The sequence below is a fragment of the Hyla sarda genome, chromosome 10, assembly GCF_029499605.1.
Source record: "Hyla sarda isolate aHylSar1 chromosome 10, aHylSar1.hap1, whole genome shotgun sequence".
In the NCBI taxonomy this organism is placed as follows: Eukaryota; Metazoa; Chordata; class Amphibia; order Anura; family Hylidae; genus Hyla; species Hyla sarda.
In genome coordinates this window covers 129,582,830-129,597,298 of record NC_079198.1, presented here as the reverse complement: position 1 = coordinate 129,597,298, position 14,469 = coordinate 129,582,830, and the positions used below count along the sequence as shown (strand labels likewise).

The following is a 14,469-nucleotide window of genomic DNA, read 5'->3' as shown; positions in this document are numbered from 1 at the left end:
GACATGATTTCCGCAGCTCCTCACCTTTACGATGGCGGGGTGTGTGAAGCTCTCATTCAGAATATACATGTCACTGCGCAGCTCCAGGACATCAATGATAAAGTCATCTGTGCGGGTGGAGATCTGCATGAGGCAGGTGAAACCCAGGAAACTTCTGTACGAGTGATGCTGAGGAGGGAAGAACATTTAGTGACCCTCCTAAATTTTAGTGACACAGCCAGACACAACCTCCTCCATGTCCTCCTCCTCCCCTCCAGACACAACCTCTTCCATGTCCTCCTCCTCCCCTCCAGACACAACCTCCTCCCTGTCCTCCTACTCCCCTCCAGACACAACCTCTTCCATGTCCTCCTCCTCCCCTCCAGACACAACCTCCTCCCTGTCCTCCTACTCCCCTCCAGACACAACCTCTTCCATGTCCTCCTCCTCCTCCCCTCCAGACACAACCTCTTCCATGTCCTCCTCCTCCCCTCCAGACACAACCTCCTCCCTGTCCTCCTACTCCCCTCCAGACACAACCTCTTCCATGTCCTCCTCCTCCTCCCCTCCAGACACAACCTCCTCCTCCCCTCCAGACACAACCTCCTTCCATGTCCTCCTCCTCCCCTCCAGACACAACCTCCACATGGGTTATATATCTATTCACCTTTCTTTATTCATCCACTTATTATCCATAATAAATAACATATATTTTCTATCCCCTATTTTACATTATGTATGCATTTATTCTTTATCATTTACATTACATTTTTTAATTTATTGATTGTTCATTTTCAATTTCACTTTTTTAATATAAAATTGTATTTTTTATTTTTCATATTATTTTATGTATACATATATGTATATATATTGTGCATTTTTTATTCATTACTTACGTAATATTTTTCATATATTATCTATATCTATATATATATATCTCTATCTCTATCTATCTATATATATTTTGTTTATTCCCAATTATCTATTCTATATACAATGTCTATATCATGTGACGGGCCCGTTCATTGACCATCATCATGCATGTATATTACAGTATTATTATTGAGTCTAAATTGTGTTAAATACATTGTTATGTACTTACCTGGTGTCCTGACATACGGGGTGCGCATGCGCTAAGGTACAAAGGGTTTCCAATAACATGTGATCACATGACGCCTCACGTGACCGTCCGGTCACGTGGGACGCACTTACTGCCGGATGCGGCATTATCGCGCATGACAGCCAATATCAAGGAGAAGAGATCATGTGACCACTAGGTAGTCACATGATTTGTACTTCTCGTGACGCACGCATAGCGGAAGTGGGTGGCGGAGGTGGAAGTCCACGCCGGCTCCACTACACACAGCGTGACTGACCCTTGACGTACTCACCTGACAGGTATTACTTAGTTTATTATGCTGATATATAAGACCCTAAGGGCAGGTGGACTACAACACCCCTGAGGAAGTCACAAACGGTGACGGAACGCGTGGGGCTTAGGGGTCCCGTCCCGCCATTTACTATTTCGGCTCCTTTGTTCTGTGGTCGCTATGCACTGGTGATATGAATTTATATTTTTTTCTTTGCACATTGTGTAATTCATTTCATTTGGTGTTAAGATTATTTGATTTGGTGAAAAGATTAATGTTGCATGTGTATTATCTTATCAGTTAGCACCACTACCTGAGCCATTATATCGTATCACAGAGGGACGGGACTTTGGTGAGAAGGGGGTTCATGGCCCCTCTCCCATGTTGTTGATTTTAGCCCTTTTTGTCTTTTTTGCAATCTTTATGTGATACCTAATAAAATTTGTTATATATATGAATACTGATCTTGTGGTGTGCACTCTTTACAGTAATCCTTACCCTTGTATAGCAAGTTTTTTGCTTACTGAGCAGTAGCACCCATTGTATGATTTGGTGAGCCCCCCTCTTTTTGTACTAACAACCTCCTTCATGTCCTCCTCCTCCCCTCCAGACACAACCTCTTCCATGTCCGCCTCCCCCTTCCAGACACAACCTCCTCCATGTCCTCCTCCTCCTCCCCTCCAGACACAACCTCCTCCCCTCCAGACACAACCTCCTTCCATGTCCTCCTCCCCTCCAGACACAACCTCCTTCATGTCCTCCTCCCCCTTCCAGACACAACCTCCTCCATGTCCTCCTCCTCCTCCCCTCCAGACACAACCTCCTTCATGTCCTCCTCCTCCCCTCCAGACACAACCTCCTTCATGTCCTCCTCCTCCCCTCCAGACACAACCTCCTTCATGTCCTCCTCCTCCCCTCCAGACACAACCTCCTCCATGTCCTCCTCCTCCCCTCCAGACACAACCTCCTCCATGTCCTCCTCCTCCTCCTCTCCAGACACAACCTCCTCCATGTCCTCCTCCTCCTCCTCTCCAGACAACCTCCTCCATGTCCTCCTCCTCCCCTCCAGACACAACCTCCTCCATGTCCTCCTCCTCCCCTCCAGACACAACCTCCTCCATGTCCTCCTCCTCCCCTCCAGACACAACCTCCTCCATGTCCTCCTCCTCCCCTCCAGACACAACCTCCTCCATGTCCTCCTCCTCCCCTCCAGACACAACCTCCTCCATGTCCTCCTCCTCCCCTCCAGACACAACCTCCTCCATGTCCTCCTCCTCCCCTCCAGACACAACCTCCTCCATGTCCTCCTCCTCCCCTCCAGACACAACCTCCTCCATGTCCTCCTCCTCCTCCCCTCCAGACACAACCTCTTCCATGACCTTCTCCTCCTCTCCAGACACAACCTCCTCCATGTCCTCCTCCTCCTCCATGTCCTCCCCCCCCCCCCCTACAGACACAACCTCCTCCATGTCCTCCTCCCCTCCAGACACAACCTCCTTCATGTCCTCCTCCCCTCCAGACACAACCTCCTCTATGTTCTCCTCACCTCCAGATCCACAGCGAACTCTGAGCACTGCAGCAGCTTCTCATTTAACTGCACCAGCTCGTCCAGGGTGGAGATGAAGTGACAGGGGGTCTCGTTCAGGGGGGTGTAGGGCTGCGGAAACAAAGGATGCAAGGATAAGTATCACTCCCAAGAGGAGGCCACTGCAGCCAGCAGTTTAAAGCATGGTGGTCTGCATTCTGATCACCAAGGCAATGACCACAGTTCTATACAAGATATCCTCATATACCAATGTTTCCCAACCAGGGTGCCTACAGCTGTTGCAGAACTACAACTCCCAGCATGCCCGGACAGCCTTAGGCTGTCCGGGCATGCTGAGAGTTGTAGTTTTGCAACAGCTGGAGGCACCCTGGTTGGGAAACACTGTCATATACACTATATTACTGGTGTGAGGTTCAAAGATTGATAGTAAACCAAAATGAAACCTCCCTACTTTACACTGCTGGCTACACTTACACAGCTTAACATAGAAGTGTTTATAGTCTTGAGTGCAGGGCACTGTATGTCCCAGATCACACTACACTCACCTGGACCTCCGGCATCTTTAGGGACGACTCCACAGGAACAAAGTGGTCCAGTTCATACTGATAGGGGTGCGAGACCCTGAGAAGGATTACAGAGATAAGACGCATCAACCAGTGCAGAAAATGTCGTAACCCCCAGCAGCCACCTCCAGGTGTCCATGATAAAGGAGACAATAACAGGACACAACTTACATGTCCTCCTCGGTCGGCTTCATTCTCTGCTGATGGATAAAGTCGGCCAGAGCTGAGGGGATGTCGGAGTCTTCGGGGCACGGCTGCCTGTCCCGTCTGTTCTTCAGAACTAAGACAAACAGGAAACCCAGTTCATACGGTTCTTACCATGTGTACACAGCTCCTGTACAGATCTATGCGTCTCCGTAGTAACAAACTATCCCTGTGTACACAGCTCCTGTACAGATCTATGCGTCTCCATAGTAACAAGGAATCCCTGTGTACACAGCTCCTGTACAGATCTATGCGTCTCCATAGTAACAAGGAATCCCTGTGTACACAGCTCCTGTACAGATCTATGCGTCTCCATAGTAACAAGGAATCCCTGTGTACACAGCTCCTGTACAGATCTATGCGTCTCCATAGTAACAAACAATCCCTGTGTACACAGCTCCTGTGCATATCTATGCGTCTCCATAGTAACAATCCCTGTGTACACAGCTCCTGTACAGATCTATGCATCTCCATAGTAACAAACAATCCCTGTGTACACAGCTCCTGTACAGATCTATGCGTCTGCATAGTAACAAGGAATCCCTGTGTACACAGCTCCTGTACAGATCTATGCGTCTCCATAGTAACAAGGAATCCCTGTGTACACAGCTCCTGTACAGATCTATGCGTCTCCATAGTAACAAACAATCCCTGTGTACACAGCTCCTGTACAGATCTATGCGTCTGCATAGTAACAAGGAATCCCTGTGTACACAGCTCCTGTACAGATCTATGCGTCTCCGTAGTAACAAGGAATTCCTGTGTACACAGCTCCTGTACAGATCTATGCGTCTCCATAGTAACAAACAATCCCTGTGTACACAGCTCCTGTACAGATCTATGCGTCTCCATAGTAACAAACAATCCCTGTGTACACAGCTCCTGTGCAGATCTATGCGTCTCCATAGTAACAATCCCTGTGTACACAGCTCCTGTACAGATCTATGCGTCTCCATAGTAACAATCCCTGTGTACACAGCTCCTGTACAGATCTATGCATCTCCATAGTAACAAACAATCCCTGTGTACACAGCTCCTGTACAGATCTATGCATCTCCATAGTAACAATCAATCCCTGTGTACACAGCTCCTGTACAGATCTATGCATCTCCATAGTAACAAACAATCCCTGTGTACACAGCTCCTGTACAGATCTATGCGTCTCCATAGTAACAAACAATCCCTGTGTACACAGCTCCTGTAAAGATCTATGCATCTCCATAGTAACAAACAATCCCTGTGTACACAGCTCCTGTAAAGATCTATGCATCTCCATAGTAACAAACAATCCCTGTGTACACAGCTCCTGTACAGATCTATGCATCTCCATAGTAACAAACAATCCCTGTGTACACAGCTCCTGTACAGATCTATGCGTCTCCATAGTAACAAACAGCTCCTGTGTAGTCTGATCCTGCAGCTGTATGTTCAGCTCCTCTTCTTACACCAGTGTTTCCCAACCAGGGTGCCTCCAGCTGATGCAAAACTACATCTCCCAGCATGCCTGGACAGCCTTCGGCTGTCCGGGCATGCTGGGAGATGTAGTTTTGCAACAGCTGGAGGCACCCTGGTTGGGAAACACTGTCTTACACACTGGCTCCCGTACATTAGGAGGCTCCCCCCCCTATACTCACCTTCTGGCAGCGGCTTCTCAGCATTGGGCTTCACAAAGATTTTTGGGACGAAGGGGGTGTTGGAGTTATCGATCTTCTCCTTGAAGCGGAGCTGCGGTCTGAGGATGTTCTTGGCGTGAAGCAGCCGGAATGTCTCCGCTTTGCCTTTCTTGGAGGAGTCGCTGCTCTATAGACAAGAAAGGAATTTATATCAAAAGTAAAATAACCTACCTGGGGGAGGTAACAGCAATGATCAGTGACTCCACCATAGCTGCGCGGTCTCTTGTAGCCTACAGGGATACGGCCTGGTCTCTTTCCTATACTTTACACTGCAGCTCTGCTCCATTGGGACCTACCTATAATCAGTGAGGGCCTCCTAACGTGTTTAGCCCCACGTCTATTCTTTACACTGCAGCTCTGCTCCATTACAACACATATATAATCCGTGACCTAGCCGCATTGTGTACTCAAGTAGTCTACAATCATTCTAAGTCACAGATCACAGTTACATCCCAAGTGTAAAGTATAGATGTCAGACTACCACACAGGACATCGCAGCCTACAGCTCATGCCCTTTCAATGTAAGTCGAAGGGAGGAGGAATGGCGACTGCCACGCCCCCCTCCCATAGACTTGTGTACGTGCCATCACAAGGGGCGTGGCTGTGACATCAGCGTTCGGAACAAACTGTTCAGAAAGTTAAATAGATTTGTAAACGAGTATACAAAAAAAAGGAAGGTTGCAGCAGCACTCTGTCAAAAAATTGAGGCTCTTAGCGCACTTTTTTGATCAAAACGTGTCCCCCCCCCCATCCACCACGCGGAGGTGGCCTCATTTCGGATGGGACCCTAACACACATTCTGAGCCTAACGCTCGCATCCACTCACCTCTGCTGGGCATATAGCCTCTGACTGGGTGACATGCTGGATCCATATACAATTTAAAACACCACCTGGGAGAAAGGGGGAGGGGTGCACGGCTAAAGAGGGTACCATTCCCTCTAGGATGCACAAAATAAACAAAGAAAAATAGCCAGCACAACTACCTAATACACGGGTGCACGCTGCTGTGGTAAATAAAGAGTATACAAAAAAAAGAGGATTGCAGCAGCACACGGTCACAAAATGGAGGCTCTTTGCGCACTTTTTGATCAAAACATGTCACCCCCCCAATGTGGAGGTGGCCTCATTTCGGATGGGACCCTAACACTCATTTCACTCACCTCTGCTGGGCATAATGCCTCTGACTGGGTGACATGCTGGATCCATTATCAATTTAAAAAAGTGCGCTAAAAGCCTCCATTTTTGGACCAAGAGTGCTGCTGCAACCTTCCTTTTTTGTATGGAGGAAACAGACTGCACAGCACTCACCAGGATCTTCCGCCAGGATGGCACTTTCTTTATTGCGTATGAGCTTGCGTTCCTTCTTCCTCCGAACATGCTGCTGTAACTCCGTTTCATATGCAATAAAAAAAAAGTGCCAACCCGGCGGAAGTTCCTGGTGAGTGCTGTGCAGTCTGTTTCCTCTATGCCCGTAGTTTCATGCTCTTCAGTTCTTGTTTAAGCACCCGCGGACAGCCGGACATCACCTGCGGGTTGTCATCACCTCCGATCCCGGAGTGCCGGACTCTGTTTTCTATGTGTGTTCATTTCTTTTTTTGTATACTCTGTATTTGCCACAGCAGCGTGCACCCGTGTACAGGGGTCCCTCAAGTTACAATATTAATCGGTTCCAGGACGACCATTGTATGTTGAAACCATTGTATGTTGAGACCATAACTCTATGGAAACCTGGTAATTGGTTCTGAAGCCACCAAAATGTCATCCGAAAATAGGAAAAAGTGAGAATTAAAGAAAAATAAGTAGATAACTAATAGAGATAAAGCAAATCCTTATATATAAAAGTAAGAAAGATCTGCTGGGAGCTGTAAATCACTATGTCAGTGTTTCCGAACCAGGGTGCCTCCAGCTGTTGCAAAACTACAACTCCCAGCATGCCCGGACAGCCGCTGGCTGTCCGGGCATGCTGGGAGTTGTAGTTTTGCAACAGCTGGAGGCACTCTGGTTGGGATACAATGGTTTATATAGAGGACAGGAGCTTCTTCAGGGTCTTATACAGTACACACAGTGTCCCAAATGGAGCCGCCCTTACTTGGTGTCCAAAGGAGCAGCTAACCCTGGCACAGGTAAGGAATAGTACAGAACATGTAGTACCTCCCTGTACTGTAGGGGGCGCTACCAGACAGCCAGTCAGTGCATGCACTTCAGTAATACAGGTGATTTACCAGTAAAATGCCCATACTGATTGGTCAGTTCTTCGAGTTGTGACACGTTTCACAGATCTGGACTGTCTGTACATTGTATGTTGAGTCTGGTTTCAAGTTACAATGGTCCAGAAAAGACCATTGTATGTTGAAACTATTGTATGTTGAGGCCATTGTAAGTTGAGGGATCACTGTATTAGATAGTTGTGGTGGCTATTTTTTTTGTTAGATTTGTAAATGACTTCTATAAAAAAAAAAAAAAAAAAAAAAAAATCTTTACCTTCCAGTACTTTCTAGCAGCTGTATGCTACAGAGGAAATTCTTTTCTTTTTGCATTTCTTTTTTGTCTTGTCCACAGTGCTCTCTGCTGAAACCTGATGCCCGTATCAGCAACTGTCCAGAGCAGGAGAAAATCCCCATAGCAAACCTATACAAACTGTTCCGAACGCTGGGGCCGGCAGCTCGTGATGTCATAGCCCCGCCCCCTCATGTTGTCATGCCCGGCCACCTCAATGGAAGTCTATGGGACTTGCATTGAGGGGGCGGGGTGTGATGTCATGAGAGGCAGGGCTATGACATCACGAGCTGACGAGCAATCGGAGCAGTTTGTTCCAAACACTGAGCAGCAGAGTACCCCTTTAAGTGCAGAGAGATAAGGAGAGCCTGGTTATGACTGACAGTAAGTTATAAACCCCTAGTGGGGGCAGTTATCAGCAGACGGTGTCCTGGAGGAGTCCATTGCTCACCTTGCGGTTCCAGCTGGAGACGATGGTCTTCGGAGCCTGCAGACCGGCGGGGAGGATCGGCTGCTGAGTCCTGTTCACACCAGACGCCTCATCAAGTAAAATACCCTAAAATGAAGAAGTTCCCTTTAATTCTGTATAACCTGACAGCAGCGGCGACAAATCATCTCAGACATCACCCAACAATCCAGAGGAACCTACCACGCGCTCCAGGACGGCGTCATTGGCGTCCACCAGTAAATCGTACTTATCCTCCAACGCGGTGACTTTGCTGCGGTCCTTAAGATGACTGCGGCAGCCATGATACTGCATAATCCGACTCATACTATGGAAGGAACAAAGAAGAAAGAAGCTGAATCATTGTACAACATAAAAACCTCCTAAATTTGCTGATGGATGCTTCGGAGGAAGTTGTGTAGCTCTTTCCAGTCTGACCACAGTGCTCTCTGCTGCCAACTCTGTCTGTGGCAGGAACTGTGCAGTAAAGGAGCAAATCCCCACAGAGAATTTCGGCTCTGGACAGTTCCTGACACTGACAGAGGTGACAGCAGAGAGCACTGTGGTCAGACTGGAAAGAGCTACACAACTTCCTCTGGAGCATGCAGCAGCTGATACGCACTTGAAGGATTAACTGGTTAACGACCATGGACGTGTATACTCGAGCCCGCGTCATACCGGCCAGCCCTCAGCTGATTCTACTAGCTGAGGACCGGCGTTATTAGCCGACATGCTGCTGTGGCGTCTAAAGAACCCTCCATGATGGCCCCCCCCCCCCCCGCAGCACGATCCACTGTGGAGGTACCCTGAGGGCTTACCTCGGCTTCCTTGCTGGTCCCTGGCAGGACCAGGCTTTATCATTGGAGCGCAGAGAGCACCGATCAATGTAGTTCTGTGGAACCACATTGATCTGTCTGAGGGACTAATAAAGTGTAAAAAAAAAAAAAAAAAAAAACATTAACCCCTTCCTTATTAAAAGTTTAAAACACCCCCCCTTTTCCAAAAATTCCATACAAAAAGGTTTCTGTCCTCCCTGAGCTCACCTTAGGACACCTGCGTTGGGGTCTGTAGAACTTTCTGGCTTTCAGTTGATTTGTAAACATTTTGTTTTCCTCCAGAGTGCCCCTTTAATTCAGTATGTAGAAGTTTAGAGGCCACTGTTCTAAGCTAAAAACATCAGCACCTCTTCTGTCTGTTACATTGTATCAGTGCAGGTAAAGTCTATCAGTCTGGAGTCCAGGACATTTGCCTGCACTGGATAAAACAGCAACAAACCCTCAGCTGTGAGAAGTATTAGATCTGTACAGAGTTTCATATAATAAATAAAAATGGGGGGAATTTATAAAGCTGCCCTTTTTTACTCCACGCTTGTTCCTATTCTTTGAAGGCAAGCAGAGATCTTGATGACGTTGAGATGTGAATCCCAAACAATATAAAGAAGGACCCTCCCTAGTATAGTTTGTGAGGTTTCCCTTTGGTGCCTCCTGTGCCCAGGGACCCAGCGGTACTTACCAGTGTAGTAGGTGGTCGCCCTGCTCTTCACAGAACGCCCGAAAACCGGGAAAGCTGCGGTAGAAGTCGTACTCATCGCCGCACTGTGGGATCCCGGTGGAGGCCTTCGTGGCACCGACGACTGTTCCGAGGGCGTACTGAAAACAAGACGACAGACATGACGGTCCACGTGCAAAAGGTGATGCACTATAATGCCCAGCAATGGGCCTGAAGGGGCGGAGCATGACAGACTCCTGCTTCAACTACAAAGGACAGGCACTAAACCAAAACATTAAAAAGATGAGGGGACACTAATGACTGTGACACAGAGAGAGACGAGGGGACACTAATGACTGTGACACAGAGAGAGACGAGGGGACACTAATGACTGTGACACAGAGAGAGAGACGAGGGGACACTAATGACTGTGACACAGGGAGAGATGAGGGGACACTAATGACTAACACAGGGAGAGATGAGGGGACACTAATGACTGTGACACAGGGAGAGATGAGGGGACACTAATGACTGTGACACAGGGAGAGATGAGGGGACACTAATGACTGACACAGGGAGAGACGAGGGGACACTAATGACTGACACAGGGAGAGACGAGGGGACACTAATGACTGTGACACAGGGAGAGACGAGGGGACACTAATGACTGTGACACAGGGAGAGACGAGGGGACACTAATGACTGTGACACAGGGAGAGACGAGGGGACACTAATGACTGTGACACAGGGAGAGACGAGGGGACACTAATGACTGTGACACAGATGAGGGGACACTAATGACTGTGACACAGATGAGGGGACACTAATGACTGTGACACAGATGAGGGGACACTAATGACTGTGACACAGATGAGGGGACACTAATGACTGTGACACAGAGCGATGAGGGGACACTAATGACTGTGACACAGAGAGATGAGGGGACACTAATGACTGTGACACAGGGAGAGATGAGGGGACACTAATGACTGTGACACAGAGAGATGAGGGGACACTAATGACTGACACAGAGAGATGAGGGGACACTAATGACTGTGACACAGAGAGATGAGGGGACACTAATGACTGACACAGAGAGATGAGGGGACACTAATGACTGTGACACAGAGAGATGAGGGGACACTAATGACTGACACAGAGATGAGGGGACACTAATGACTGACACAGAGAGATGAGGGGACACTAATGACTGTGACACAGAGAGATGAGGGGACACTAATGACTGACACAGAGAGATGAGGGGACACTAATGACTGACACAAAGAGACGAGGGGACACTAATGACTGTGACACAGAGAGACGAGGGGACACTAATGACTGACACAAAGAGACGAGGGGACACTAATGACTGTGACACAGAGAGATGAGGGGACACTAATGACTGAGAGAGAGATGAGGGGACACTAATGACTGTGACACAGATGAGGGGACACTAATGACTGACACAGAGAGATGAGGGGACACTAATGACTGTGACACAGATGAGGGGACACTAATGACTGACACAGAGAGATGAGGGGACACTAATGACTGTGACACAGAGAGATGAGGGGACACCAATGACTGACACAGAGAGATGAGGGGACACCAATGACTGTGACACAGAGAGATGAGGGGACACTAATGACTGAGAGAGAGATGAGGGGACACTAATGACTGTGACACAGATGAGGGGACACTAATGACTGACACAGAGAGATGAGGGGACACTAATGACTGTGACACAGATGAGGGGACACTAATGACTGTGACACAGAGAGATGAGGGGACACCAATGACTGACACAGAGAGATGAGGGGACACCAATGACTGTGACACAGAGAGATGAGGGGACACTAATGACTGACACAGAGAGATGAGGGGACACTAATGACTGTGACACAGAGATGAGGGGACACTAATGACTGTGACACAGAAATGAGGGGACACTAATGACTGTGACACAGAGAGATGAGGGGACACTAATGACTGTGACACAGAGAGATGAGGGGACACTAATGACTGTGACACAGAGAGATGAGGGGACACTAATGACTGTGACACAGGGAGAGATGAGGGGACACTAATGACTGTGACACAGGGAGACATGAGGGGACACAAATAAGGCCTGTATGCTAGATAAATAGGACTCCCACCGTGCCCGGACAGCCAGTGGGAGTTGTAGTTTAGCTCCATGTGTAGATCCACAGTTTGGAGAGCCCGGTCTATAGGAGTCTTGGGTCCTAACTACAGCACCATACTGTTTCCATAGTGATGTGACCGCATCACGTGACGATAACGGGATATAATTGTAAGTGTGTGACTACCCGGAGCTCCCATAATATAAACATATCCATCCTTGTGGTCACCTCCACCTCATTACCGACCTTAACGAACGCATCAGTGTCGGTGAAGCCGGGGATGGGCTCTGTCACTCTTCCTCCCGTCTCCTCGCTTCCCCCGGGTGTCTCCATCTTGCCGTACACGCCTGCAGCGGGCGCAGCCATCTTTGCCACCGAGCTGCAGTGATGTCATCACGCACGCACGCAGAGCCGCGCACGACTTCCGGGACGTAACATCAAACGTCAAGTAAGGTGGAAGCAGCCATGTTGGTTGTGGCACAAACAGGTCACACACTCAAAAAGGTGTCATTGTTTAACCCCTTAAGGACTCAGCCCATTTTGGCCTTAAGGACTCAGACAATTTAATTTTTACGTTTTCATTTTTTCCTCCTCGCCTTCTAAAAATCATAACTCTTTTATATTTTCATCCACAGACTAGTATGAGGGCTTATTTTTTGCGTGACCAGTTGTCCTTTGTAATGACATCACTCATTATATCATAAAATGTATGGCGCAACCAAAAAACACTATTTTTGTGGGGAAATTAAAACGAAAAACGCAATTTTGCTAATTTTGGAAGGTTTTGTTTTCACGCCGTACAATTTCTGGTAAAAATGACATGTGTTCTTTATTCTGAGGGTCAATACGATTAAAATGATACCCATTATTATATACTTTTATATTATTGTTGCGCTTAAAAAAAATCACAAACTTTTTAACCAAATTAGTACGTTTATAATCCCTTTATTTTGATGACCTATAACTTTTTTATTTTTCAGTATAAGCGGCGGTATGGGGGCTCATTTTATGCGCCATGATCTGTACTTTTTTTTGATACCACATTTGTATATAAAAAACTTTTAATACATTTTTTATAATTTTTTTTTTAATAAAATGTATTAAAAAAGTAGGAATTTTGGACTTTTTAAAAATTTTTCCGTTCACGCCGTTCACCGTACGGGATCATTAACATTTTATTTTAATAGTTCGGACATTTACGCACGCGGCGATACCAAATATGTCTATAAAAAATGTTTTTTACGCTTTTTGGGGGTAAAATAGGAAAAAACGGACGTTTTACTTTTTTATTGGGGGAGGGGATTTTTCACTTTTTTTTTACTTTTACTTTTACATTTTTTTTTACACTTGAATAGTCCCCATAGGGGACTATTCATAGCAATACCATGATTGCTAATACTGATCTGTTCTATGTATAGGACATAGAACAGATCAGTATTATCGGTCATCTTCTGCTCTGGTCTGCTCGATCACAGACCAGAGCAGGAGACGCCGGGAGCCGCACGGAGGAAGGAGAGGGGACCTCCGTGCGGCGTTATGAATGATCGGATCCCCGCAGCAGCGCTGCGGGCGATCCGATCGTTCATTTTAATCGCGAACTGCCGCAGATGCCGGGATCTGTATTGATCCCGGCACCTGAGGGGTTAATGGCGGACGCCCGCGAGATCGCGGGCGTCGGCCATTGCCGGCGGGTCCCTGGCTGCGATTAGCAGCCGGGATCAGCCGCGCATGACACGGGCATCGCTCCGATGCCCGCGGTTATGCATAGGACGTAAATGTACGTCCTGGTGCGTTAAGTACCACCTCACCAGGACGTACATTTACGTCCTGCGTCCTTAAGGGGTTAAAATTATTTTTTGGGGGGATGAAATCTTAGTTAGAAAAGTTTTACTTCACTACAGCTATGAAGCCCCAGTGCTATACTTATGTATGGACCCCCCCATCACAATTCAGTGTTGGGTCAGATCACCATTTATGTAGCGGTAATAATGTATAAATAGCTTCAGGTCTTATGTACACGTATATTGTAATACGGTGTGAATGAAGTAACTGTATTGTGAACAGTCCTGTATCATTAACCAGGCTGATAAGTCCCAGGCCTAGGGCGGCATTACTCAACATCGGCGGCCGGGACAGATTTAGCTTTTATTTATTTGTTGTAACTTTGGTGGCTGCCACCAATTTACAATAGAATGTACACTTACTCTTAAAGTAATAGATAAAACATTTTACATGGTACAGAAATAGGCCAAACATACGTCCCGTTTCTATTTATTATTTTGGGAAGGTCCCCTCCATTTTGCTTGCAGCAGCTGCTGGTCACTGTTCTTAAAGTGGCCCCCGGCCCATGCTGCCTGATCTTAAAGCAGGATAGGGGATAAGTGTCTGATCACGGGGGTCACCTACTGTACGGGGACTGGCATTGCCGTCGCTCTGCGTGGCTGATAATGCTCGAGTCATCGACCTCACTAAGAGGACGACAGAAATGCCCCCCCCCCCCCCTCCTCCATTCAGCTTTATGAGAGGCCCAAACGGTGTATCGTCGCCTCTACCATAGAAACAC

At 47.4% G+C, this 14,469-nt stretch overlaps 1 protein-coding gene across 1 annotated transcript in view; it reads right to left on the bottom strand.

The window, feature by feature from the left end:
* Window positions 1-12,309, bottom strand: part of EXOSC10 (exosome component 10) — a 42,278-nt gene extending 29,969 nt beyond the window's left edge. The window contains exons 1-9 of the mRNA XM_056543137.1: window positions 12,153-12,309; window positions 9,790-9,926; window positions 8,482-8,605; window positions 8,284-8,388; window positions 5,297-5,462; window positions 3,630-3,738; window positions 3,441-3,516; window positions 2,896-3,006; window positions 25-168 (exon numbers count right to left, since the gene is read on the bottom strand). Coding sequence (XP_056399112.1) covers window positions 25-168; window positions 2,896-3,006; window positions 3,441-3,516; window positions 3,630-3,738; window positions 5,297-5,462; window positions 8,284-8,388; window positions 8,482-8,605; window positions 9,790-9,926; window positions 12,153-12,272 — 1,092 coding nt within the window. The 5' untranslated portion in view covers window positions 12,273-12,309. The remainder of the gene's footprint in view (window positions 1-24; window positions 169-2,895; window positions 3,007-3,440; window positions 3,517-3,629; window positions 3,739-5,296; window positions 5,463-8,283; window positions 8,389-8,481; window positions 8,606-9,789; window positions 9,927-12,152) is intronic.
* Window positions 12,310-14,469: the final 2,160 nt, after the last annotated feature.